The sequence below is a fragment of the Lampetra planeri genome, chromosome 17 (genome assembly GCF_965212315.1).
Source record: "Lampetra planeri chromosome 17, kcLamPlan1.2.h2, whole genome shotgun sequence".
In the NCBI taxonomy this organism is placed as follows: Eukaryota; Metazoa; Chordata; class Hyperoartia; order Petromyzontiformes; family Petromyzontidae; genus Lampetra; species Lampetra planeri.
In genome coordinates this window covers 1,655,192-1,679,634 of record NC_136123.1, presented here as the reverse complement: position 1 = coordinate 1,679,634, position 24,443 = coordinate 1,655,192, and the positions used below count along the sequence as shown (strand labels likewise).

Sequence of the window (24,443 nt, the reverse complement as noted above, 5' to 3'; positions counted from 1 at the left end):
TCGAGTGTTTGTAAGTGCCGGTGTTTGTACGTTGGGTGTTCCTAAGTCGGGTCTTCGTAAGTCGAGTGTTCGTAAGTTGGGTGTTCGCAAGTACGGGTGTTCGTAAGTCGGGTGTTTGTAAGTTGAGGACTGTCTGGAATGCACTTTGAAGCCACGAGAAGTGTCAAAGGATCGCTGATCTGACAGTTCACAGAATAGACCCAGTTGCCATGGGTTGACTGAAATGACTGGCAGATGCACCACCTACACACTGCGTAACACCACACATGACAATATTTACCACACACTACACAACACTATACACAATACTGTAAGCCACATTACACTGTACACATTAAATATGAAAACATAGATCCCCCGTGTAGCCTTGAACGTCTTTTGGTGCAAGTGCTGTGAGTGAGCATCTTTGAAGGCCGCCACGGCACACGGTGGCCAGTACCACGCCCGGCCGCCTTTGTCTCCCCAGTGTGGCGATGTTTGCATGCCTCACCGGGTACACATTTGAGACTGAGTCGACCTACAAACAATGGGTGTATTTGCTAGCAAGCAGCCAAGCCAAAGTAATCTTAACAACGATTAGCCACCCGCCCATACCCCCCCCCACACATTCATCTCCCGCCTCTCTCCCTCTCGCTATTACAGCTCAGCACTCGCAGTGCTCCGGCATCCCAGGCATTCATTCACCTTGTGGGCACCACACACACAGAGTGACATTTAGACGCAACATAAATACATACGGGGTCTGTGTATACAGACGTATACACAGACAATAGACACACACACACACAGACGTATACACATACAATAGACACACACACAGACGTATACACATACAATAGACACAGACAGACGTATACACATACAATAGACACACACACACACAGACGTATACACATACAATAGACACACACACAGACGTATACACATACAATAGACACAGACAGACGTATACACATACAATAGACACACACACACAGACGTATACACACACACACAGACGTATAGACATACAATAGACACACACACAGACACACAGACGTATACACAGACAACAGACACACACACAGACGTATGCACATACAATAGACACACACACACAGACGTACACACAGACAATAGACACACACACAGACGTACACACAGACACACACACAGACGTATACACAGACAATAGACAGACACACAGACGTACACACAGACACACACACAGACGTACACACAGACACACACACAGACGTACACACAGACAGTAGACACACACACAAACGTACACACAGACACACACACAGACGTACACACAGACACACACACAGACGTATACACAGACACACAGACGTATACACATACAACAGACACACACACAGACGTACACACAGACACACACACAGACGTATACACAGACACACAGACGTATACACATACAACAGACACACACACAGACGTACACACAGACACACACACAGACGTATACACAGACACACAGACGTATACACAGACACACACACAGACGTATACACATACAACAGACACAGACGTACACACAGACACACACACAGACGTACACACAGACACATACACAGACGTACACACAGACAATAGACACACACACAGACGTACACACAGACACACACACAGACGTATACACAGACACACAGACGTATACACATACAACAGACACACACACAGACGTACACACAGACACACACACAGACGTATACACAGACACACAGACGTACACACAGACACACAGACGTATACACATACAACAGACACAATAAGCAACTCTTCACAGGCTGGTCGGAGCAAAGTGTTGCTGTTAGCGAGCTCCTATTAAGACCGGGACGCAGCCACACAAAGACAAAGGTCCCCCGTGTAGCCTTTCACAGACAGTCGGGGCAAGTGCTTGTCAAGCGATCTGCTTTGAAGACCGGCACACACACAGAGACGAAACAGACGGGTCGAGAGAGGCAAGTGCTGATAGCAGCTGCTGTTGTTGATGATAGCGAGCACCCAAGCAGGATCAGCAGCAGCAGCAGGATCAGCAGCAGCAGCAGCAGCAGGATCAGCAGCAGCAGCAGGATCAGCAGCAGCAGCAGGATCAGCAGCAGCAGGATCAGCAGCAGCAGCAGCAGGATCAGCAGCAGCAGCAGGATCAGCAGCAGCAGGATCAGCAGCAGCAGCAGGATCAGCAGCAGCAGCAGGATCAGCAGCAGGAGGAGGAGGAAGAGGCGCGTGGTGGTGGTGATGATGATGATGATGCCACTCAGGCGACAGGACGAGGAGGAGTGCACGGAGCCCGTCAAGCTGATGATTTCGGGTACAGTAGAAGAGGAAGTCTCTCGCTCACTCTCTTTGTGCGTGTTGGTTGTGTGCTGGTTGTGTGTGTGTCGTGTGTGTGTGTGTGCGTGATGTGTTTGCGTGCTGGTTGTGTGCGTGTCGTGTGATGTGTGTGTGCGTGTCGTGTGTGTGATGTGTGTGTGTGTTGTGTGTGTGATGTGTGTGTGTGGTGTGTGTGTGTGGTGTGTGTGTAGTGTGTGTGTGCGTGTCGTGTGTGTGATGTGTGTGTGTGTTGTGTGTGTGATGTGTGTGTGTGGTGTGTGTGTGTGGTGTGTGTAGTGTGTGTGTGCGTGTCGTGTGTGTGTGTTGTGTGTGTGATGTGTGTGTACGTGGTGTCGTGTGTGTGATGTGTGTTTGGTGTGTGTGGTGTGTGTGATGTGTGTGTCGTGTGTGTGATGTGTGTGTGTCGTGTGTGTGGTGTGTGTGATGTGTGTGTGATGTGTGTGTGTGATGTGTGTGGTGTGTGTGATGTGTGTGTACGTGTTGCGTGCGTGGTGTGTGATGTGTGGTGTGTGTGAGTGTCGCGTGTGTGATGTGTGTACGTGTCGCGTGTGTGATGTGTGTACGTGTCGTGTGTGTGATGTGTGTGTGTGGTGTGTGTGTGATGTGTGTACGTGTCGTGTGTGTGATGTGTGTGTGTGTGGTGTGTGTGTGTGTGATGTGGTGTGTGTGTGTGTGATGTGTGTGTGTGTACGTGTCGTGTGTGTGATGTGTGTGTGTGTGGTGTGTGTGTGATGTGTGGTGTGTGTGTGATGTGTGTGTGTGTGATGTGTGTGTGTGATGTGTGTGTGGTGTGTGTGTGATGTGTGTGTGTGGTGTGTGTGTGATGTGTGTGTGGTGTGTGTGTGATGTGTGTGTACGTGTCGTGTGTGAGTGTTGTGTGTGTGATGTGTGTGTGTGGTGTGTGTGTGATGTGTGTGTGTGTACGTGTCGTGTGTGTGATGTGTGTGTGTGATGTGTGTGTGTGATGTGTGTGTGATGTGTGTGTGTGGTGTGTGTGTGATGTGTGTGTGTGGCGTGTGTGTGATGTGTGTGTGTGGTGTGTGTGTGATGTGTGTACGTGTCGTGTGTGTGATGTGTGTGTGTGGTGTGTGTGTGGTGTGTGTGTGATGTGTGTGTGTGGTGTGTGTGTGATGTGTGTGTGTGTACGTGTCGTGTGTGTGATGTGTGTGTGTGGTGTGTGTGTGGTGTGTGTGTGATGTGTGTGTGTGGTGTGTGTGTGATGTGTGTGTGTACGTGTCGTGTGTGTGATGTGTGTGCTGTATTTCCTTGTCGCAACTCAAAACTCGGAAGTGTCCCAGTATACAGTACAGAGTTTTAAAGACCGATTCTTGCTTTCGCGGGACATAACAATAACAATGATGATGATGAATAAACGCAAATACCCTCCTCCCACGCGCCGTGTAATAGACTGTAGGGGCAAGTGCTGTTAGCGAGCAGCACCTATAAAAGCCGGCACGGCACACGAGGGGGTGGGGGTAGCCAGCACCACGCCCGGCCGCCTTTGTCTCCCCAGTGGCGATGTTTACACACCGCACCGGGTGCTCATTTGAGGCCGAGTCAACCTAGGTGAGGGTCAGGACCTGTTAAGAGAATCGTCGCCGGTGTTGGCCGTGAGCGCGAATCAAACTCGGGTCACCGGGCGCTCACCGCTACGCTACCTTCCCCCACTACACACACACACTACACACACATACTACACACACACCACACACATACACACAACACACACACAACACACACTGCACACACACCACACACACCACACACACACTACACACACACCGCACACACTACACACACTACACACACACCACACACCGCACACACTACACACACTACACACACACACAACACACACTACACAAACTACACTCACACACACCACACACACTACACACACACACTACACACACTACACACACTACACACACACACAACACACACTACACACACACACAACACACACTACACAAACTACACTCACACACCACACACACTACACAAACTACACTCACACACCACACACTACACACACGCACTACACACGCACTACACAGACGAACTACGCACACACACCACAAACACGCTACACACGCTACACACACACACACTACACACACTACAAACGCACTACACGCACTGCACACACACACTACACACACAACAACAACCGCCATTCGCCACTAAGTGGCGGTGACGTCACCACGACGCTTGTGCCAGGCCATGTGCACATTGAGGCCACGTGAAGTGTCGAACGCCCGCTGGCAGGAGGTCACAGGGCAGACCCAGGTGCCACGGGTTGACTGACTGAGATGACCGAGATGACTGGCTGATGCACCATCTGTGCCCCCTACTGTGCCAACTTGCTGTGCTTTAGCCACCCGGCGCTCCGCTCGTTGTTGTGAGCGTCGCTCCTCCGCCCTCCGTTGTTGTTGGAGGGCGACTGCCTCCAACTGCCCAGTAGCGTCCTTCACGAGCCTCCTCCACAGAGGCCGATCTTGACACCGCTGGTACCAGTCATCTGCAAGTCCACTCAGCTCCACATTCTCCTGTACCACATCACTCCATCTCTTCTCTAGCCCGTGCCGCGCCCGTTTAGCCCCCTCTATCCGGCTGAACAAAAGCTGTCTAGGCATGCGGTGGCTGGGCATGCGGGCTACATGACCCAGCCAACGCAGCCTTGCCTGCCGGAGGAGCTCACCGATGGGACTTTGCCCAGATCTTTCAAGGATTTGTGAGCTCCACACACAATCCAGCCTGGTTAAACCCAGGATGGATCGTAGGCAGGCCAGCCTAAATGTTGCTAACCAGCGAAAATGTTCCATTAGGGGGGTCCATGTTTCGCATGCGTAGAGAAGGGAGGGAATGACCGTGGCCGAGAAGACCTGAAGCTTCGTGCTGAGCAACAGACCAGGTAGCTTCCACACAGCGTTACGCAACCGACTGATTCGGAGTGAGACCTCTGCTGTCAAACCGGAGCCGGTCATGAGCACACTGCCCAGGTCTGGGAAACTCCCCAATCTCTCCACAACTGCCCCATCACCAATTTGGTGATGTGGGGGTGGAGTTTTGGTGGGACTGATGGTAAGGCCCCACCTCTTAGTGGCACGTTCCAGGTTCAGCAGCAACGCCTCCAACTCCTCCTCTGAGTGAGCGGCAATTACTAGATCATCGGCATACCTAACGTGGTTGATCAATAGGGAGCCATCCCTTTACCGCACCTGGGCATCAATCAGCCTCCCATTGTATCTGTACCAGATGGAAATTCCTCCGGTACAGCCATCGAAGGCTTCACAAACTACGTGGTCGAAAAATATGTTAAATAATGTGAGAGCCAGAGGACATCCCTGTCGCACCTCAAGGTGAACAGGGAATGGCTCCGACTCCTGGCCACATAGTTTTACCAGGGCCCACTTGGGAGATAATCTCTGCCCGGTGCCTTTCCTGGTCTCAGACTCTGGATTGCCATTAGTATTTCTTCAACAGATGGCACCTCAGCCAGCCACTCACAGGGGGTGACTTGTTCTTCCAATATTTGAGACACCACAGCTTCAGCAGGGTCGTTCCCACTTTGTCCCACGATGCCGAGGAATTTCCCCTCCCCCAGGATTTCACAGAAATGCTCAGCAAATCTGCAAACCTGTTCCTGGGGGTCGGAGATTGGATCACCGTTTTTTCCCCTAATGATGGTAATAGGTGTGGCGCTGTAGGTTACTTTTTTGATGGAGTTAAATAACGATTTGTGATCGCGGGCCATTGAGGCAGACTCCATCTCCTCAGCAACCCGTGCCCACTACGCATCCTTGCAGCGCCTCACAGCTCCCTGAACCTCCGAGCAAAGGCTGCGATAAGCCTCCTCATTCTCTGACGTAGGATGCTGTAGACGATGAGGGTGGGCCTATCGCTTTTTCTCAGCCAGCCTGAACGCCTCCTCTGTCAGCCAGGGTCTCTGGGGAGGTCTGGACCGTGTACCCAAAGCAGCCATTGCAGCTGCATAAGCCACAGTCCTAAACCTCGCCCATTTCCCTTCGACATCTGGAGGAGTGAGGGATGATGCCAACCCCAGCCGCAAGCGATGATGAAATTCTCGATTTCAACTTTCCTCAGCTAGCTGAGACCAGGCCACCTTGGGTTTGAATGGGGTCCTGGGTGTACACCCACTACCGGAGCGGAATAATGGCAGGCGCATCTTACAGATGACAAGTCGATGGTCAGTGGGCAGATCAGCTCCACGGTTGGTCCTGGTGTCAAGGACATGGGCTCGCATCCACTGTTCCCTCACTATGTAGTCCAGCAGATGTTCTTGGTTGGACCCGGCATGCATCTATGATGTTGTGTGGATGTGCCGATGCCGGAACAGCGTGTTGGTAATTACAAGCCCATGGGCTGCACAATAATCTAGCAGCCCCCTACCGTTGTTATTGAGCTGATCTGGCCCATTCCTTCCAATCACTCCAAACCAGGTGCCAGCATCATGACCAACTCGGGCATTGAAGTCGCTCAACAGGATGACTATCCCGAGGGGCCACTTTAGCTAGCACCTGTGACAGGAGGTCATAGAAGCCATCTGACTCATCGGGCTTTCTTGCATCCCTCCATGGATGTTCGTCTTTGGTGGGGGCATAAGTAACCACGACCACCACTCCTCGTCTCCAGTTGATGGGAAGGTGGGCCCAAAGTAGTCTGGGGCTTACCGCTTCCCACACCTCACCGCCACGCTCCCACGCCCCCTTCATTCTTTTGTTCAGAAGAAGAGCCACTCCCTGTTGTTTAGTGGTCTCCTGCTCCGAGTAGTGGACTGTCCACCCCTCATGGTGGCAGGAGGCAGAGCCAGTCCAACGGACCTCCTGAATACCACAGAGATCCAGGCGGTACCAGTCTAGCTCCCGACAGAGGAGTGGCAGCCTCTTCTCCGCAGTGAGCGTTCAAACATTCCACGTCTCCACCCTCAGTGTGTTTTTGTTATTTCTGGAGGAGCCCCGAGGGTAAAGATTCAAACTCCTGGCTCTGCCAAATGGGGTTTGGCCAGGAGACGTCATAGATGCCTGTCCCCCCAGGGCCTCCGGCACAGGCGTATTAATTAGATATTTTAGACGTGGTTTTGTGGTAATTAATTGAAGGTGGAGGGGGTTAACAGCCCTTCGCACCCGTCCAGAGCCCCCATTTGGCAGCTGTGGTGGTTACAAACGCCATGAGGGGAAAGGGCCAATCTAAATTGGCCTTTTCCCCCACGGCACTGCCCACACCAGCGTTGCCGTCCGGCACCACGAGGAGGTATGGGGTTGTTTTTGCCAGATACACGCACTACACACACGAACTATACACACACACGCACTACACACACACGAACTACACACACACACCACACACACACACTACACACACACGAACTACACACACGCACTACACACACACAAACTACACACACGCACTACACACACGAACTACACACGCACCACACACACACACTACACACACACGCACCACACACACACAAACTACACACACGCACTACACACACACGAACTACACACGCACCACACACACACTACACACACGCACTACACACACACGATCTACACACGCACTACACACACACGATCTACACACACACGATCTACACACACACGATCCACACACACACTACACACACACGATCTACACACACACTACACACACACGATCTACACACACACATACACTACACACACACGATCTACACACACACACACGCACTACACACACAGACAATGAGCTTTCTGCCGTGCGTGATTCACTCACGCCAGACTCTCGCAGCAATGCCAGGCCAGGCCCCGGGGGGGGGGGGGTTCGATTCGATCTCCCGGTGCGGCAGGTTGAAACGGTGGGGCGGGAGCGGGGTAAGATTGTAAGAGCAAATATTGCACATTCCAGTACCACGTGTTGTGGCGTATCTTCTTCGGTGATTGCAATTTATTTATGTGGCCGATGACGGTGAATCATATGATAGATGCCCGCTCCAAATGTTCAAAAATAAGTCGCTCTTTTTTTTTGATTATCAACCGCCTCTATTAATTGGTACGAATAAAGTTGTTGCTGTCTTGGGCGGAACCGATGTCAGCTCTGACCCGTGGGCTATTTACATCACTCGAGCTGGCAATGGTGGTCTGGCGACGCTACAGAGAGGAGAGACTGCGGAATCTCCTCCAGGACGCTTGCCAGAGTTGAGGGATTTTTGACATGTTTCAACGCGTAAATAAAAAAAAATTGCTGATGTTTAACTGATTGAGAACGTCCGTGCAGACTGCTCGCTGTAGCCTTGGCTTCCGTTACAGCGGTGAGGGGTGCACTTTCGCCGATAAGACATCGGTGTGAGGGCCGCCACACATCCGAAACGAATGTTGGTTTTGACAGCACGATGATGATGATGATGGTGTTTTCACTGCCCAATTACATTTACAGCACTCAGGGTTCTATTCTCAACCTCCAAGATGCTTACCCGATCCTGCCTCGACATTCCTAGCAGCCTCTATATTTTTGCTTGCACTCATAATACAGAAGCTCCTTTCATGAACTAAATAATAACAATCAAAATAAAGCCATTGATATATATCCCAACATTTTTTTTCCCAACTCCCATGACAATTTCGGTGCTTTTAGCTGCGTGAAAGTCACGCGTAAAATCTTTCGCCGAATACACAGAAGGCTCTTGCCCGTTTTTGGTCGTGGGTAATTGTGCTTGCGGAACGCTGCAGCATCACCAGGATTGTTCAGTTCCCCTAACAAGTTGACACGGCGCGTCCGACTTGCTTGCGTTCGCTAATCCGCGCTTTCCTCTCTAGGGCCGCTCGTTCTAACTCCACGCAGGGCGTGTTTGCGCCCGCTCGTCACAGCCGGCGTTATTCGCGACAACAACAACAATGGCAACAAGACACAATTCGATGACCGCGCGACGCCCTCCTCGTCGCGGCACGTGGCGCTCGGACGATGCGTCGATACGAATTTTTGGTGTTGACATATCCGTGACTGTGCCTCTTTGTGTCTCCACCACCCCTCGTCTTCTCTTACACCCCCCCGCCCGACCCCCCGCTGTGGTTGAACCCAGGAGGCCTGCCGGAGTGGCTGCGCGGCTGTCTGATACGCAACGGGCCAGGCAAGCACAGTGTCGGGGACACGCACTACTGCCACTGGTTTGACGGCCTGGCGCTGTTGCGCAAGTTCGACTTCAGAGATGGTGAGCGCAGCTGGTTGGGAGCCATCGGAGCATCATAGATACACTGAACTGTTTTTTTTTTATTTGACGAGGTAGGGCCCACTGGTAGGGCATAGCTCTTTTTTTTTAAGAAGCGACCTGGCCACAAATGATAGCTCAACGGAGTGGCTTATCATTATCACCACGTGGAAATGTACAGCAACCAAATACTCTAAATGCACACGATGTTGATTTTAAATGTAAAAACCGGAGGACCCAGAGAAAAATCCACGCCACCACGAGGAGCGAGATGGAGAAAGATATGCAAACTCCAAATATGCAGGTGTCAGGGTCGGGATCTAACCCATGACCACCTGTATACCAGGCAATGTAGTTAACATTTCTCTACCGTGGCACCCACAATCATTTTCATCATATGATCAATCAATCAGCATTGCCATCATGCGGTGCATCAATCAGTAATCTTGATTTGAAGCTTTTGTGACTTCAGGAATCCATACTCTTTGGTTCTTTCGGTAAAGTCACGTGGGTAGAAATAAAATAAAACAATATTTTATTTCTACCCACGTGACTTTACCGAAAGAACGAAAGAGTATCAATCAGTAAATTTATCGGAATTATCCAACCACCATTGTCAGTAAATAACAATCATGGCATTCTCATCATAATTATGATTTCATAAAAAATAACCAAAACACAATTCATAGTCTCGACTCGTCACGTACACACGCGACGCTCTCTCCCATCTGTGCTGTCTCTCTCTCCTCCCTCACCCCCCCCCCCTCCAGGCGAGGTGTGGTTCAGCAGTCGCTACCTGCGCAGCGACACGTACACGAAGAACGTGGAGGCCAACCGCATCTTGGTGCCAGAATTTGGCACGAGGGTCCCGCTCGCAGAGGGCATGGGTCTCTTCCAGAGGTGCCGTTGGGCGTCCGCACGCCCTCGCCGTTACACGTCGTCACGCGGTTCCCTCGGTTTTCACGAGGGATTCCCTCTGGAGACGCTCGCGAAGGAGCACATTTCGTGAATAATGATATTGGCATTACATTAAGTAAATATGTAAATAATATATTAAACGTGTATTAAACACGGGAGAAAAATGTACAACGCAGACTCCCCGTATAGCCTTGACAGACTGTTGGGGCAAGTCCGGTTAGCGAGCACCTATGAAGGCCGGAATGGCACACGAAGGGGTGGGTGGCCAGCATTATGCCGGGCCGCCTTTGTCTCCCCATTTGTGATCTTTACACACCGCAGCAGGTACTCATTCGAGGCTGAATTGACCTAGGGGAGGCCCAGGACCGGTTAAGATAATCGTCACTGGTGTTGGTAGCCGTGAGCGGGCATCGAACTCGGGTTCGCCGGGTTCGTAGCGCAGCGCTCTAAACCGCCTACGATCAGCACGGTCGTCTGCGCGCGGTGCGAGAAAGCACATCGACGGGAATCCTGTGCCGCTCGGAGTCAGCTGCCACTCACTGGGGGGGGGGGGGACGCGAGGGAGGGGTGAACGTCTGTCCTGAGAGGGATGTCCCGCTGTGACCCCGCAGGTCCCTGGCGTTGCTGCGGAGCGCGTTGCCCGAGGTGACGGACAACTGCTCGGTGAACTTGATGCGCTGCGGCACCGACGTGTACGCCCAGAGCCAGACGCCGCTGCTGCGTCGCATCGAGCCCACGTCGCTGCTCACGTCGGACAAGGTGCCACCACCGCCGTTGCCGCCACCACCGCCACCACCATCATGACAACGACCACCACTCCCACCGCCATCGCGACCATGACCACCGCCACCTCCACCACCACCGCCATCGCGACCATGACCCCCGCCACCGCCGCTACTTCCATCATGACCACCACCGCTGCTACCGCCACCACGACCACCATAACTTCGACCACCACGACCACCGCCCAGGACCGCTTCAAAGATTCGCCACTGTTACTGGCCGCGAGCAGGAATCGAATCCGGGTTTCGTAACACGAGCATGCGAACTTGCTACACTGCCGCCCCCCCACACCCCCACACGCACACACACACACACATGCGCACACACGCACACACACTCACACAGGTGAACTTGGCCGAGAAGGTGGGGATGAACATGCTGACGGCTCACCCGCTGTACGAGCCGGACGGCACGGCCTACAACGTGGCCACGGTGATCGGCGAGAAGGGCCGCACCAAGTACAACCTCCTGCAGATCCCGCCCACCGCCGCAGGTACGTGGGCAAAACAAGGCAAAGCCCTCCGCCGGTAGGCTCCTGACAGCCCGCCGGGCCAAGTGCCGCTGTTAGCCGCGCACCTCGGAGTTGGAATCGGAATCTTGATTTTTCACGCTGGAGGAAATCTGACGAGCCGTGAAGCTCTTTTACGAAGGGGCGCACGGCTCGCGCGTGTGCCAAGGGTGCGTTGGACGGGCATGGCTGGCACGTCGCCCACCGCCTTTGTCTCCCCCAGTGGTGATGTTTACACGCACCTCCAGAGTGCTGCGGTGATAAGATGTTAACTCCTTCGACTGGCATTCAGGAGGTCGTGGCTTTGATCCTGACCCTGGCGCCTGCTGCTGTGTATTTGTAGTTTGCATGTCTCTCTCCCCAAGGTCGCGTGGATTTTTTCCTCCAGGTCCTCCGACTTTTCCCCCCACATTTCGAATGAACGTCACGCCCCCCATGGACGAGTATTCGGCTGCTGTAAATGTCCGCGCAACGATGAGCCACCTCGCTGAGCTGTCATTTGCGACAGCCACGTCGCTCCTGAAAAAAACAGCTGTGTAGCTCAGTGGCGCCTTACCTGGTGAAGTAAAACCAGAGTAGCTCTAGTTGAGTGTGCTCATTGAAGGCGTGTTTCTCGTAATCACCCCCCGATTAGCACGGGTGAAGTTCTGTGCCCCCCCACCACCACCACTTCACCCCTGCCTCGTGGTGCTTCAAGCAAACAGAAGAATGGGCAACTTTGTGAAATTCCGACGATAATCTCAGTAATTAGGGGGTGCGTACAACTTGTCCTCTTAACGACAAGCCGTGTGATTACCATGACCTCTTCCGCTCTCTCCTGGCCTCTTTCCTCTCTGTTATCCCCCCTCTTCCCTCTTTCCTCTTCCCACCTCATCCCTCCATCCCTATCCCCTCTAATTTCTCCCCTCCCCTCCATTCTCTCCTCCCTTCCTCTCCTACTCTCTGTTCCCCTCCAATCTCCCTCCCCTCCTCTGCGTCCCCTCATTTCCTTTCCCCTCCTTCACCCTCCCTCCTCTCCTCCCCTCGCCCCCCCCTCTCCTCTCCCACCCCCTCTCCCCTCGTACCCCCCTCTCCTCCCCCACGCCACCCTCTCTCCCCTCCTCGCCCCCCCCCCCTCCGTTCCCCTCTCTCGCGCTTCTCCCCCCCCCCACACACATACGTACGTGCGTACGCCGGGCGAGTGCTAACCGGAGGCGCGCTCCTCCTCCATTGCGGGCAGGCGAGGAGCACAACTCGGGAGTGGGGAGGGCGCGGGTGCTGTGCAGCGTGCCCTGCTCCCGCATGATCAGCCCCAGCTACCTGCACAGCTTCGGCCTGTCCCACTCGCACGCGCTGCTCCTGGAGTCGCCGCACGTGCTACACGTGCTGCGCCTGCTCACCTCCTCGCTGCGCGGAGGCAACATGGCCAGCTGCCTCTCCTACGACCCCGGGCAGAAGGTGCGGCGGCGCGGTTGCGTGCAACTCTGGCCTGGTTGCGTGCAACTCCGGCGTGGTTGCGTGCAAGTCCGGCGCGGTTGCGCGCAACTCCGGCGCGGTTGCGTGCAACTCCGGCGCGGTTGCGTGCAACTCCGGCGTGGTTGCGCGCAACTCCGGCCTGGTTGCGTGCAACTCCGGCGTGGTTGCGTGCAACTCCGGCCTGGTTGCGTGCAACTCCGGCCTGGTTGGGCGCGCAACTCCGGTTTGGTTTACGCACGACTCCGATTTTGGTTGCGTGCAACTGATTTTGCTTTCAGTCAGAGTCGACCACACCCTCGAGCGATCGGTCTCCTGGCGAACATGGTAACGTTCAGGACCAACACGTCGCACGTATCAGATCGTCGTGACGTCGTTAACGACACGGCAACTGACACAGACACAGCTCGTCACCTCCTCACTACCCCCCCCCCCCACTCCCCGTGCACCGCCAGACTCACATCCACGTCCTGGCGAGGAAGAGAGAGGACGCGGCACCACCCTCCGCCCCTTCCTCCTCCTCGTCGTCGCCTCCAGACGTGGTCACGTGCTACACGGACGCGGGCGTCTTCATCCACCACGCCAACACGTACAACGACGAGGGCCACCTGGTCGCGGACGTCACGTCGCACGACGGAGACGGAGTCTACGCGGCGTTCTACTTCGGCAAAGGCGAGGAGGAGGAGGGTCGTGACAACAATAAGAAGAGAGTCAAGTCCATGAGCGACAGCAGCGGTGGAGGAGGAGGAGGAGGGGGAGGAGGAGGAGGGGGAGGAGGAGGGGACGACGATGAGAAGGAGGGGAAAGAGCCCGTGAAGAGCCGCCTGCTGCGCTTCGTTATTCCGTTGGAGGCCAACGAGAAGGTGCGCGCGTGTTTACGTGTGTGTGTGTGTACGTGTGTGTGTGTGTGTACGTGTGTGTGTGTGTGTACGTGTGTGTGTGTGTGTACGTGTGTGTGTGTACGCGTGTGTGTGTGTACGTATGTGTGTGTGTACGTGTGTGTACGTGGTGGTGCATCAGCCAGTCATCTCGGTCATCTCGGTCAGTCGACCCGTGGCACCTGGGTCTGCCCCGTGACCTCCTGCCAGCGGGCGTTCGACACTTCACGTGGCCTCAGGGTGCACATGGCCTGGCACAAGCGTCGTGGTGACGTCACCGCCACTTAGTGGCGAATGGCGGTTGTTGTTGTTGTTGTACGTGTGTGTGTGTGTACGTGTGTGTGTGTATGCGTGTGTGTGTATGCGTGTGCGTACGTATGTGTGTGTGTGTACGTGTGTGTGTGTACGTGTGTGCACGTGTGTGTGTGTACGTGTGTGTGTGTGTGTGTATGCGTGTGTGTGTATGCGTGTGCGTACGTATGTGTGTGTGTGTGTACGTGTGTGTGTGTACGTGTGTGTACGTGTGTGTGTGTGTGTACGTGTGTGTGTATGCGTGTGTGTGTATGCGTGTGCGTACGTATGTGTGTGTGTACGTGTGTGTGTGTACGTGTGTGTACGTGTGTGTGTGTACGTGTGTGTGTGTGTGTATGCGTGTGTGTGTACGTGTGTGTGTATGCGTGTGTGTGTATGCGTGTGCGTACGTATGTGTGTGTGTGTGTACGTGTGTGTGTGTACGTGTGTGTACGTGTGTGTGTGTACGTGTGTGTGTGTGTGTGTATGCGTGTGTGTGTATGCGTGTGCGTCGACTCGGCCTCATATGAGTACCTGGTGCGGTGTGTAAACATCCCCACTGGGGAGACAAAGGCGGCAGGGCGTGGTGCTGGCCACCCACCCCCTCGTTTGCCGTTCGAGCCCTACATAGCTGCTCGCTAACAGCACTTGCCCTTACAGTCCGTTAAAGCTATACGGGGGATCTGTATGTATGTACATAGGTGAGCGGGTTCATGGTCAGGTGAGAGAGTGAATCAGCAGGTTGATGTGTGGCTTAGTGTTCGTGTCCAGTAGGTGAGTGCGTAGGTGAGTGAGGAGGTCGGTGAGCGAGTGGATGAGTATGTTTGTGGGTGAGTAGGTGAGTAAGTTTGTGAGTGAATAGGTGGGTGAGTAGTGGGTGAGTGAGTACTTGGGTGAGCGGGGAGGTGGGTGAGTGACTGAGTAGGTGAGTGAGTAGGTGGTTGAGTTAGTGATTAGGCAGGTGAGTGAGTGACTGCGTTGGTGAGTGAGTAGGTGGGTGAGTGAGTAGGTGAGTAGGTGAGTGAGTTAGTGGGTGAGCGAGTGGGTGAGTCAGTAGGTGGGTGAGTGAGTAGGTGGGTAAGTGAGTAGGTGGGTGAGTGAGTGAGTGAGTGGGTGAGCGAGCGAGTGAGTAAGTGTGGGAGCGAGTGATTCTGACCGTGGTCGCAGGGTGTGGAGATCGGCACGAACCTGGTGACGCTGCCAGGCAGCGAGGCCTGCGCCATCCGTGACAAGGACGGACACCTGTACTGCATTCCCGAGGAGATCGCACAAAGTACGCCCCCCCCCCCGCTACGATCATTACCTTGATCCCCTGTTGTATATTTGGAGAGTGCGTGTCTCGCTTCATCTCTCTCCCCGTGGTCGCGTCGATTTGTCTCTGGGTCCTCCGGTGTTTCCCTCCACATTTAGAATCAACGGGCAACGGTTGCGATACATTTCGTCGAGGCATCGTTTGTGGCCAGGTCGCTTCTGAAAAAGAACTACTCACTCACTTGGCCTCACCTAGTAAAATAGACAAAATTAACTAAACTAAAATCTAAACTATTTTTATTTTTCCAGGTTAAGCCCACTGCACTATATAGCTCTTATTCAAAAGCGACCTGGCCACAAATGATACCTCAACGAAGAGTGGCTTATCACGTGGAAATTTATAGCAGCCAAATACTCTAAATGCACGTCGATTATAAATGTGGAGGAGAAAACCGGAGGACCCAGAGAATAATCCACTCGACCACGGGAAAATCATGCAAACTTCAAATATACAGCAGGTGAGGGAGTTAACATCTCGACCACCGTGGCGCCGTAGATGGGGATTGGTGGAGGCGAAAAGAGAATGTGGAGGGAGAGATGGCGGGGAGATTTCGGGGAGATGGATGTAGGGATGGTAGGTGGGCGAGGGTGGCGTGTCTGTGCAGAGCGGTGGTGTAGCGGTTAGCCCGCTGCGGTGTGTGAACATCGCCACTGGGGAGGCAAATGTGGCCGGGCATGTTGCCCAAATGGAGTCAAACTCAGCTCACGTCTCTTGCCACCACTGTGCCCCCCAGGCGTGGACCTGCCCTGCATCAACCCGGCTTTCTCCGGGGTCAAGAACAGATTCGTGTACGTGGTGGAGACGCAGGCGGGCATGGTGGCAACCAAGGTGGGAACGGCCACGCGACAGCAGGGGGAGCAGAGCTGGTGCATCTGCCGGTCGTCTCAGTCGGTTGACCCACGTTCACCTGCGTCTGTCCCGTCACCTCGTGCCAGCAGCGAGCCTTCGGCGATTCACGCGGCTTCGGAAGTGCACCTAGCCTGGCACAAGCGACGCGGCGACGCCACCGCCATTAGTGGTGAACGGCGGCGGTTGTTGTTGTGTTGGTGTGTGAGCGACCCTGTGGCACCTGGGTCTACCCCGTGACCTCCTGCCGGCGGGCGTTCGACACTTCACGTGGCCTCAAGGTGCACCTAGCCTGGCACAAGCGTCGTGGTGACGTCACCGCCACTCAGTGGCGAAGGCAGTTGTTGTTGTTGTTTGTGGGAGGTGGTGGCTCAGCGGTTAGGGCACTGCGCTACGAACCCGGTGACATGAGTTTGATTCTCGCTCACTACCAACATCGGTGATGAGATATATCTGAACCCCTCCTGGGCCTCCCCTAGGTTTACTCAGCCTTGGATGAATACCTGGTGATATGGGTCTCTCTCTAAGTCTATGGGTTTCTATACGAGTCTGTAAGTCCGTGGGTCGTGATGTAAGTTCATGGATCTCAATGTAAATGTATTTATCCCAGTAAGTCTCAGTCTATGGGTGTCATTGTAAGTCTATTGGTCTCTATAAGTCTATTGATCTGTGTCAGTCCAAGCCACTATGGGTATCTGTGTATGTCTATGGGTCTCTATTGAGAACGCCAGCCCAGGTATCAGCTTCATCCGCTTGATGCGGAGTTTCTCCAATTTTCTTGCTTGAAGAAAAGTATCCTCACCTTCGAGGTTAGCCAGTTTAACGTGTCGGCTTTCGCGACCAATATATTATCCGCAAAAAAAAAAACTGTTTTGTTTGGGTTAGATCACGTTTTTGGGTTAGATTATACGATCTAGCCCAAAATAAACCTTGTTCATAGACAACTGTCAACCCATACGGTGTACCCATTATTCTTGTACAATGAGTTTCCAGGTCCATACGGCCTAGAGCCGTTTCAATACGGGCACAAACATTGTTTTATCTATTTGTTTGCGTTTCTCCCTTGTGATGGGACTGTGTAGGATGGACGTTGACATTTATAAGGGCACTGGGCAACCAATACGGTCTGAGTTGGTCTGTAATAAGGTAGGGGCACTGATAAGGAGTTGACAGGTATGATTATACGGACAATATTCGTCGCGAAAGCCTACGCGTTAAACTCTATTGTCAGTCTGTACATCGTGTGGGATCATGCTGCCACCTCGTGGCGAAGCAATGAACTTCGTGACATCGAGAGCCTCCCGCGCGCACTCCCCTCCCCGTGTCTTTCTAAGCTAAAAACGATGTTGTTTTTACTTTACCAGGTAAGGCCCCACTGAGTTATGTAGCTCACTGGCTATCACAAGGGATTGCTCAACGAAGTGAGTTATCGCCATGTGGCAATTTATGGCAGCCAGAAAATCCACGCGACCACAGGGAGAGAGACACACAAACTCAAATTTTCAACTGACGTCAGGGTCGGGATCGAACCCACGACCTCCTGCACACCAGGCGAGGTAGTTAACATCTCCTAGCCACCGTGATGATGATGAGAGAGAGACACGCAAACTCCAAATATACAGCAGGCATCAGAGTGGGGATCGAAGCCACGACGTCCTGCATACCAGGCGAGGTAGTTAACATATCCTAGCCACCGTGATGATGATGAGAGAGAGACACGCAAACTCCAAATATACAGCAGGCATCAGAGTGGGGATCGAAGCCACGACGTCCTGCATACCAGGCGAGGTAGTTAACATCTCCTAGCCACCGTGATGATGATGAGAGAGAGACACGCAAACTCCAAATATACAGCAGGCGTCAGAGTGGGGATCGAAGCCACGACGTCCTGCATACCAGGCGAGGTAGTTAACATATCCTAGCCACCGTGATGATGATGAGAGAGAGACACGCAAACTCCAAATATACAGCAGGCGTCAGAGTGGGGATCGAAGCCATGACGTCCTGCATACCAGGCGAGGTAGTTAACATCTCGCCACCGTGCCCCCCCCCCCCCCACGGGTAGATTTTAAAGCTGGATCTGGTGGAGAAGACTCGGAGAGAGTGGCGAGAGCCACGTGGCTGGGTGGGGGAGCCCGTCTTCATAGCCAGACCCGGAGCAACCGACGAGGATGATGGTGAGAAACACAAAGATCCTCGATGATGATAATGTTGAAGTTGCTGCTGATGCTGCTGCTGATGTTACTCCTGCTGCTGCTGTTGATGCTGCTGCTCCTGCTGATGCTGCTCCTGCTGATGCTGCTGCTGATGCTGCTGATGTTGCTCGTGCTGATGCTACTCCTGCTGCTGCTGCTCCTGTTGATGCTGCTGTTGTTGATGCTGCTGCTGTTGATGCTGCTGCTGATGCTGCTGAGGTTGCTCCTGCTGATGCTACTCCTGCTGCTGCTGATACTGTTGATGCTGCTGCTGTTGATGCTGCTGCTGTTGATGCTGCTGCTGCTCCTGATGATGCTGCTGCTCCTCCTGCTGACGATGTCGCTGCCACTGTGTGTCGACGCAGGGCTGCTGCTGGTGGTGGTGGGCCCCCTGCGCCGCGGCGAGCAGGCCCTGCTGGTGGTGCTGGGCGCTCGCGACCTGGAGGAGCTCGCCCGGGCCCCCTTCCCCTCCGCCCTGCCCCTCGACATGCACGGCATCTTCCTGCCAGCGTGAGGGGCACCTCCCTCCCACTGGACCATACTTCTCGCTCGCTCGCCCATTTGGTCGTTCGTTCGTGCGTGCGTTTGCTCGCCGACTCGTTCATCCATTCGTGAGCTCGCTCGGTCAACCGCACGCTCGCCCACTCGTTCATTCACCTCCTCGCTCAGTCAACCACTCGCTCGCCCACTGGTTCATTCACCTACTCGCTCAGTCAACCACTCACTCCCCCACTGGTTCATTCACCTCCTCGCTCAGTCAACCACTCGCTCGCCCACTGGTTCATTCACCTACTCGCTCAGTCAACCACTCACTCCCCCACTGGTTCATTCACCTACTCGCTCAGTCAACCACTCCCTTGCCCACTGGTTCATTCACCTACTCAGTCAACCACTCGCTCAGTCAACCACTCGTTCATTCACCTACTCGCTCTGTCAGCCAATTGCTCGCCTACTCATTCACTCACCGACTCATTTGTTCATCCATTTCTGCTGGCCTGCGGTTCCTTCAGCGACTGCTGGCGACGCAGTTTGCACGAACGAAACTCTTGCGCGCGACATATGTGTGTATAAAAAAAACGTAACGCTTATTATTATTTTCAACCAATCACAATGGATGAATCGAGGTCGCAACGTGATTAAGGAAACGGAATCTCACAAACGGAAAATCATAAACTATCTCACCGTCTCAACCCCACAGAGGAGCGGAAAAGACCCAGAAGCCGAATGAAGGAATGAATGAAGGAACGAAGCAATGAATGAAGGAATTAATTAAGCAAGCAGCTACACGTGGGGGGGGGGGGGGCAGTTGACGCGATTCCAGGAGGGGTTTATATTACACCTCCACTACCACCACCCCTCCACTCGTTTGTAATCCTCTCTAAGTCCTAATGAATCCGCCTGCTCAGGGATTTGAGTAGTCACCCCCCCTCCCCGCCACTCCCCACCCCCCTCTCGTTTCGTCCCGCGCAGAGCCAAACTAGCAGTCGTTAATGGGATAGGCCAAAATATACTAATAATTATCACTATGTAGCGTAACAAACAACGCGGTCGAGGTCTTTTTCAGCCAATCAATGACGAGCGGCGTCTCCGCACCCCCCCCCCCGCACGCGCAAATGGAACGGATGGAGTTTCACGCTCGCTGAGCGCTGTCGCCTCGTGGCCAGCCCGGGGTATGACACCTCCTAGATGCCAGCGGGGGAGGGCGCGGAGTTGAGTTTCCCAACATCTGCGCGCGTGATCCGCCAACCCCTCGCTACCTCCACGGTGCCGGGTTACAGGCGGTCACGTGCTGCGTAGCCACCGCCGCCGCTGCCCGGCTGGTAGCACCCAAGTGTATCGCAGGACGCTCCTAAAGATTAGCCTCGAGACTCGGTGAGACTCGACTGGGAGAATGCCACGGTGGTTGACCGTATCGGCGTTATGTGTGAGTGTTGGGGTTGTGTTTGAGTGGGGTCATTGACGTGTGCGTCTATTGCCTGCGTGCGTGTGTGAGTGGGGAGCGGTCGTGTAGTGGTTAGTGCGTGTGTGAGTGGGGGGCGGTCGTGTAGTGGTTAGCGCGCTGCGCTACGAACCACCAAGGCGGCTGGGCATGGTGCTGGCCAACCACCCCTTCGTGTGCCGTGCCGGCCTTCATAGGTGCTCACAGCACTTGCCCCAACAGTCTGTTCGGGCTATACGGGGGATCTTTGTACTGTATCGTGTGAGGAGCGGTGGCGTAGTGATTAGCGCACTGCGCTACGAACAAGAGTTTGATATCTGCCCACGGCCAACATCATTTTTTCGACCGGTGCTAGACCTCCCCTAGGTGGACTCGGCCTTAAATGAGTACGTGGTGCAGTGTGTAAGCATCAGCGCTGGGGAGACAAAGGCGGCCGGGCGTGGTGTTGGCCACGCATTACCTTCGTGTGCCTTGAAGGCTAGAAGCACTTTGGCCCTAATAGTCTGTTAAATGATGCACAGGAGGGCTTTGTCTTGTGCTTGTATGCACGTTGCAGCGTATGCTGGAGTATGTATGTGGTCAGTTCACTTTTGCTGCTCATCAATGTCAATGTGTGTGTGTTGGTGTGTTCGTGCTGGGGAGCAATTATCTCGCTGCACTACACAGCGGGCAACCCGAGTTCGATCCCCACTCACGGCCAACAACGATTGTCCCAACCGCTGCTGCACCTCCCCATAGGTCAACTCGGCCTCAAATGAGTTCCTTGTGTGGTAGTGTGTAGACATCGCCACTCGGGAGACGAAGGCGGCCGGGCGTGGTGCTGGCCACCCACCCCCTCGTGTGCCTTGCCGACCTTCATAGGTGCTGCTCCGCTAGCAGCACTTGCCCCAAAAGTCTGTGAAGGCTAAGGGGGGAGGGGGAGGGGTATCTTTGTCTTTGTGTTGTTGTGTGACCAGTCGTCCCAATGTAGCATGACCCTGCTGAAAAAAACGCCTTGAGACGAGTCATGGGTAAGTAAATAAAGGATGTTATTGCGATTATTACCGAGTGGAACTCAGTGATCTGTTTGGTGTCCCTCGCCAGTACACGCTCTACATTGCATCCCAAGTACACGGTCTACATTACAACCCGAGTACACGCTCACAGGCCTATAAAGGAGGGATTCGGTGACATTAAGGTTCTGGCTGGCTCTGAATGAAAGCACACACAACACACACCAACAACAGCCGCCATTCACCACTTAGTGGTGGCGGCGTCGGCACCACGATGTTTGTGCCAGGCTATGTGCACTTTGAAGCCACGTGAAGTGTGCAAAGCTCGCCGCTGGCAGGAGGTCACAGGTCAGACCCATGGGTTCGACTGACTGAGATGACTGGCCGATGCCCCGCCTGTACTCCCCTCTGTGCCAACTTGCTTCGTTTTAGCCGCGTGGTGCTCCGCTCGTTGTTGTGAGAATCCCTTATCTGCCCTCTGTTGTTGTCGGAGGGTGACTGCCTCCAATTGTCCAGTAGCGTCCTTTACGAGCCTCCTCCACAGATACCGATCTTGACACCGCTGGTACCAGTCATTGGCAAATCCAATCAGCTCCAAATCCTCCCCTACCTTAGCCCATCTCATCTGTAGCCTGTGCCAATGCCCGTTTAGCCGCCTTTGTCCGGCCAACACAGACACACACACAGATGCAATTAAATATACATTAGACAAAGTCATACGGACACGTTCATACACACAGCCATTGATGCACACCGACAGTGATAGAGCCACACACACAGTATGTGTGTTTTTGTGTGGCAGATTGAAAAACACAAACTCGAGACACACACAAAGACACAGCCACACACAGAGCCACCCAGCCAGACACAGACACAGTCAGACACAACCACACAGAGCCACCCGGTCACACGCAAGTGCCAGACACAGACACAGTCAGACAGGGCCAGACACAACAAACGAAGATCCCCAGTACAGCCTTTGAGCAGACTGTTGGGGCAAGCGATGTTCGCGAGCACCCTGTGAAGACCGGCACGGCACGGGAGGGCAGGACGTAACTCCACAGCCACCAGACTTAGCCAGACGACACAGACACAAGCAGACACAGACGACACCGAGCAGACACACACACTGGGCCACACACAGGGCCAGACGAATGGGAGCTGCCACCGGGCCGTGTTTAAGTGGTCGGGGGGCAACGCAAGCACAAAGGAGGCGCCGTTTTGAGACGCACGGAGGTGGAAACCCAAAATGTCACATTCGTAGAAAGGACTCCAGCTCAGCCCGCCCCCTCCTCAACAGGAGGAGGTGGGGGGTGGGGGGTTGGGGGGGGGTGCCTCTCCCTCCACGCTCTTCCAGCCACCCACCCCTCCACCCCCTCGACACAGCGATCCTCACGCACGCTCCGAAAGGCAATTGCAAAGACTTTGGGGGGCTCGTGCTGTTCAGCAGCAGCAACCGACGAAGGCCGAAACGGCACCACGCGATGCGGGTGGTGGTGGCAACATCACGCCCGGCCGCCTTTGTCTCCCCAGTGGTGATGTTTACGTAGACTGCGTGTGTTCAACTTCTTTCGTACCGTACGCAGCCGACCGCGCTAATCGGAGGTTTGCACACCGCATCAGGTACTCATTTGAAGGTGACTCGACCTTAGAGTACGCGTGCTTCTTGTATATGCGTGTGGGGTAGTCTGAGTGTACTCGTGTGTCGATCTGTGTAGGGAGCGGTAGTGCAGCGGTCAGCGTGCTGCGCGATAAACTCGCCAGCACCAGTGACTATTATCTGAATCGGTCCTGAGCCCCCACTAGGTCGACTCAGCCTCAAATGAGTACATCGCGCCTGGGGAGACAAAGGCGGTCGGGCGTGGTGCTGGTACACGAGGGGGTACCGTGTCGGCCTTTATAGGTGCTCGCTAACAGCACTTACCCCAAGCGTCTGTTGAGGATATACGGGGATTCTTTGTCTTGGTTGATCTGTGTGGGGTGGGGTGGGGTTGGGGGGGAGCGGTGGTGCAGTGGTTGACGCACTGCGCCACGAACACGGCCACGAAGGTTCTATCCCCGCTCAGGGCCACCGCCAGGGACGATTATCTGAACCGGTCCTGGGCCTCCCTTAAGGCCGACTCGGCCTCAAATTAGTGACCCCGGTCAGATGTGTAAACGCATCGCCACTGCGGGGGGGGGGTACGACAAAGGCGTCCGGACGTGGTGTCTCTGGCCACATCACGCCTCGCGTAGTGCCGTGTCGGCCCTTCACGAGGCACTCCGCTAACGGCACCACAACAGTTCCGCCTGCTGCTACGCGGGGGATCTTTGTGTCGGGGATCATCTCGCACAGACCCTCCCTTTCGTCCCACACTATTCGTAATTTCAGCAGTTTTTTTCTGTTATTTCAGATGCAATAAATCTCTGCAAGAATGCAACCTTGAGCATTTATTTATTAAACAAATCACAATTATATACTACAAAAGAAAACGTCCAATCTTTGTCAAGACATTGAAAATGGCAATCCAACCAAGATCCTTTATTAGGCTGCCAGAATGTAGCTGTAATTGCATCTTACATTGGGATGTTTTAATTCGTTGTATGTGTATTTAATACAATTTTACTTCGTTTTTTTCCCGGGCTGTCTGACAATGTCTTACGCACGCCCGCATCGTACGCGCACACACACAACAACAAGACAAAGATCACCCGTGTAGCCTCAGCTTCATGGCGCACGAGGGGTGGATCGGTGACCAGCGCCACGCCCGGCCGCCTTTGTCGCAATCGTGGCGATGTT

At 54.0% G+C, this 24,443-nt stretch overlaps 1 protein-coding gene across 1 annotated transcript; it reads left to right on the top strand.

Moving 5' to 3' along the window:
* Positions 1–2,195: 2,195 nt before the first annotated feature.
* Positions 2,196–21,712, top strand: LOC144723252 (beta,beta-carotene 15,15'-dioxygenase-like). The gene is made up of 11 exons (XM_078601836.1): positions 2,196–2,317; positions 9,425–9,553; positions 10,321–10,450; positions 11,080–11,227; positions 11,597–11,744; positions 12,979–13,196; positions 13,667–14,074; positions 15,548–15,653; positions 16,426–16,520; positions 18,604–18,715; positions 19,099–21,712. Exons 1-11 carry the CDS (start codon positions 2,245–2,247, stop codon positions 19,245–19,247), a joined length of 1,716 nt encoding a protein of 571 aa, XP_078457962.1. The 5' UTR covers positions 2,196–2,244; the 3' UTR covers positions 19,248–21,712.
* The last annotated feature ends 2,731 nt before the right edge of the window (positions 21,713–24,443 follow it).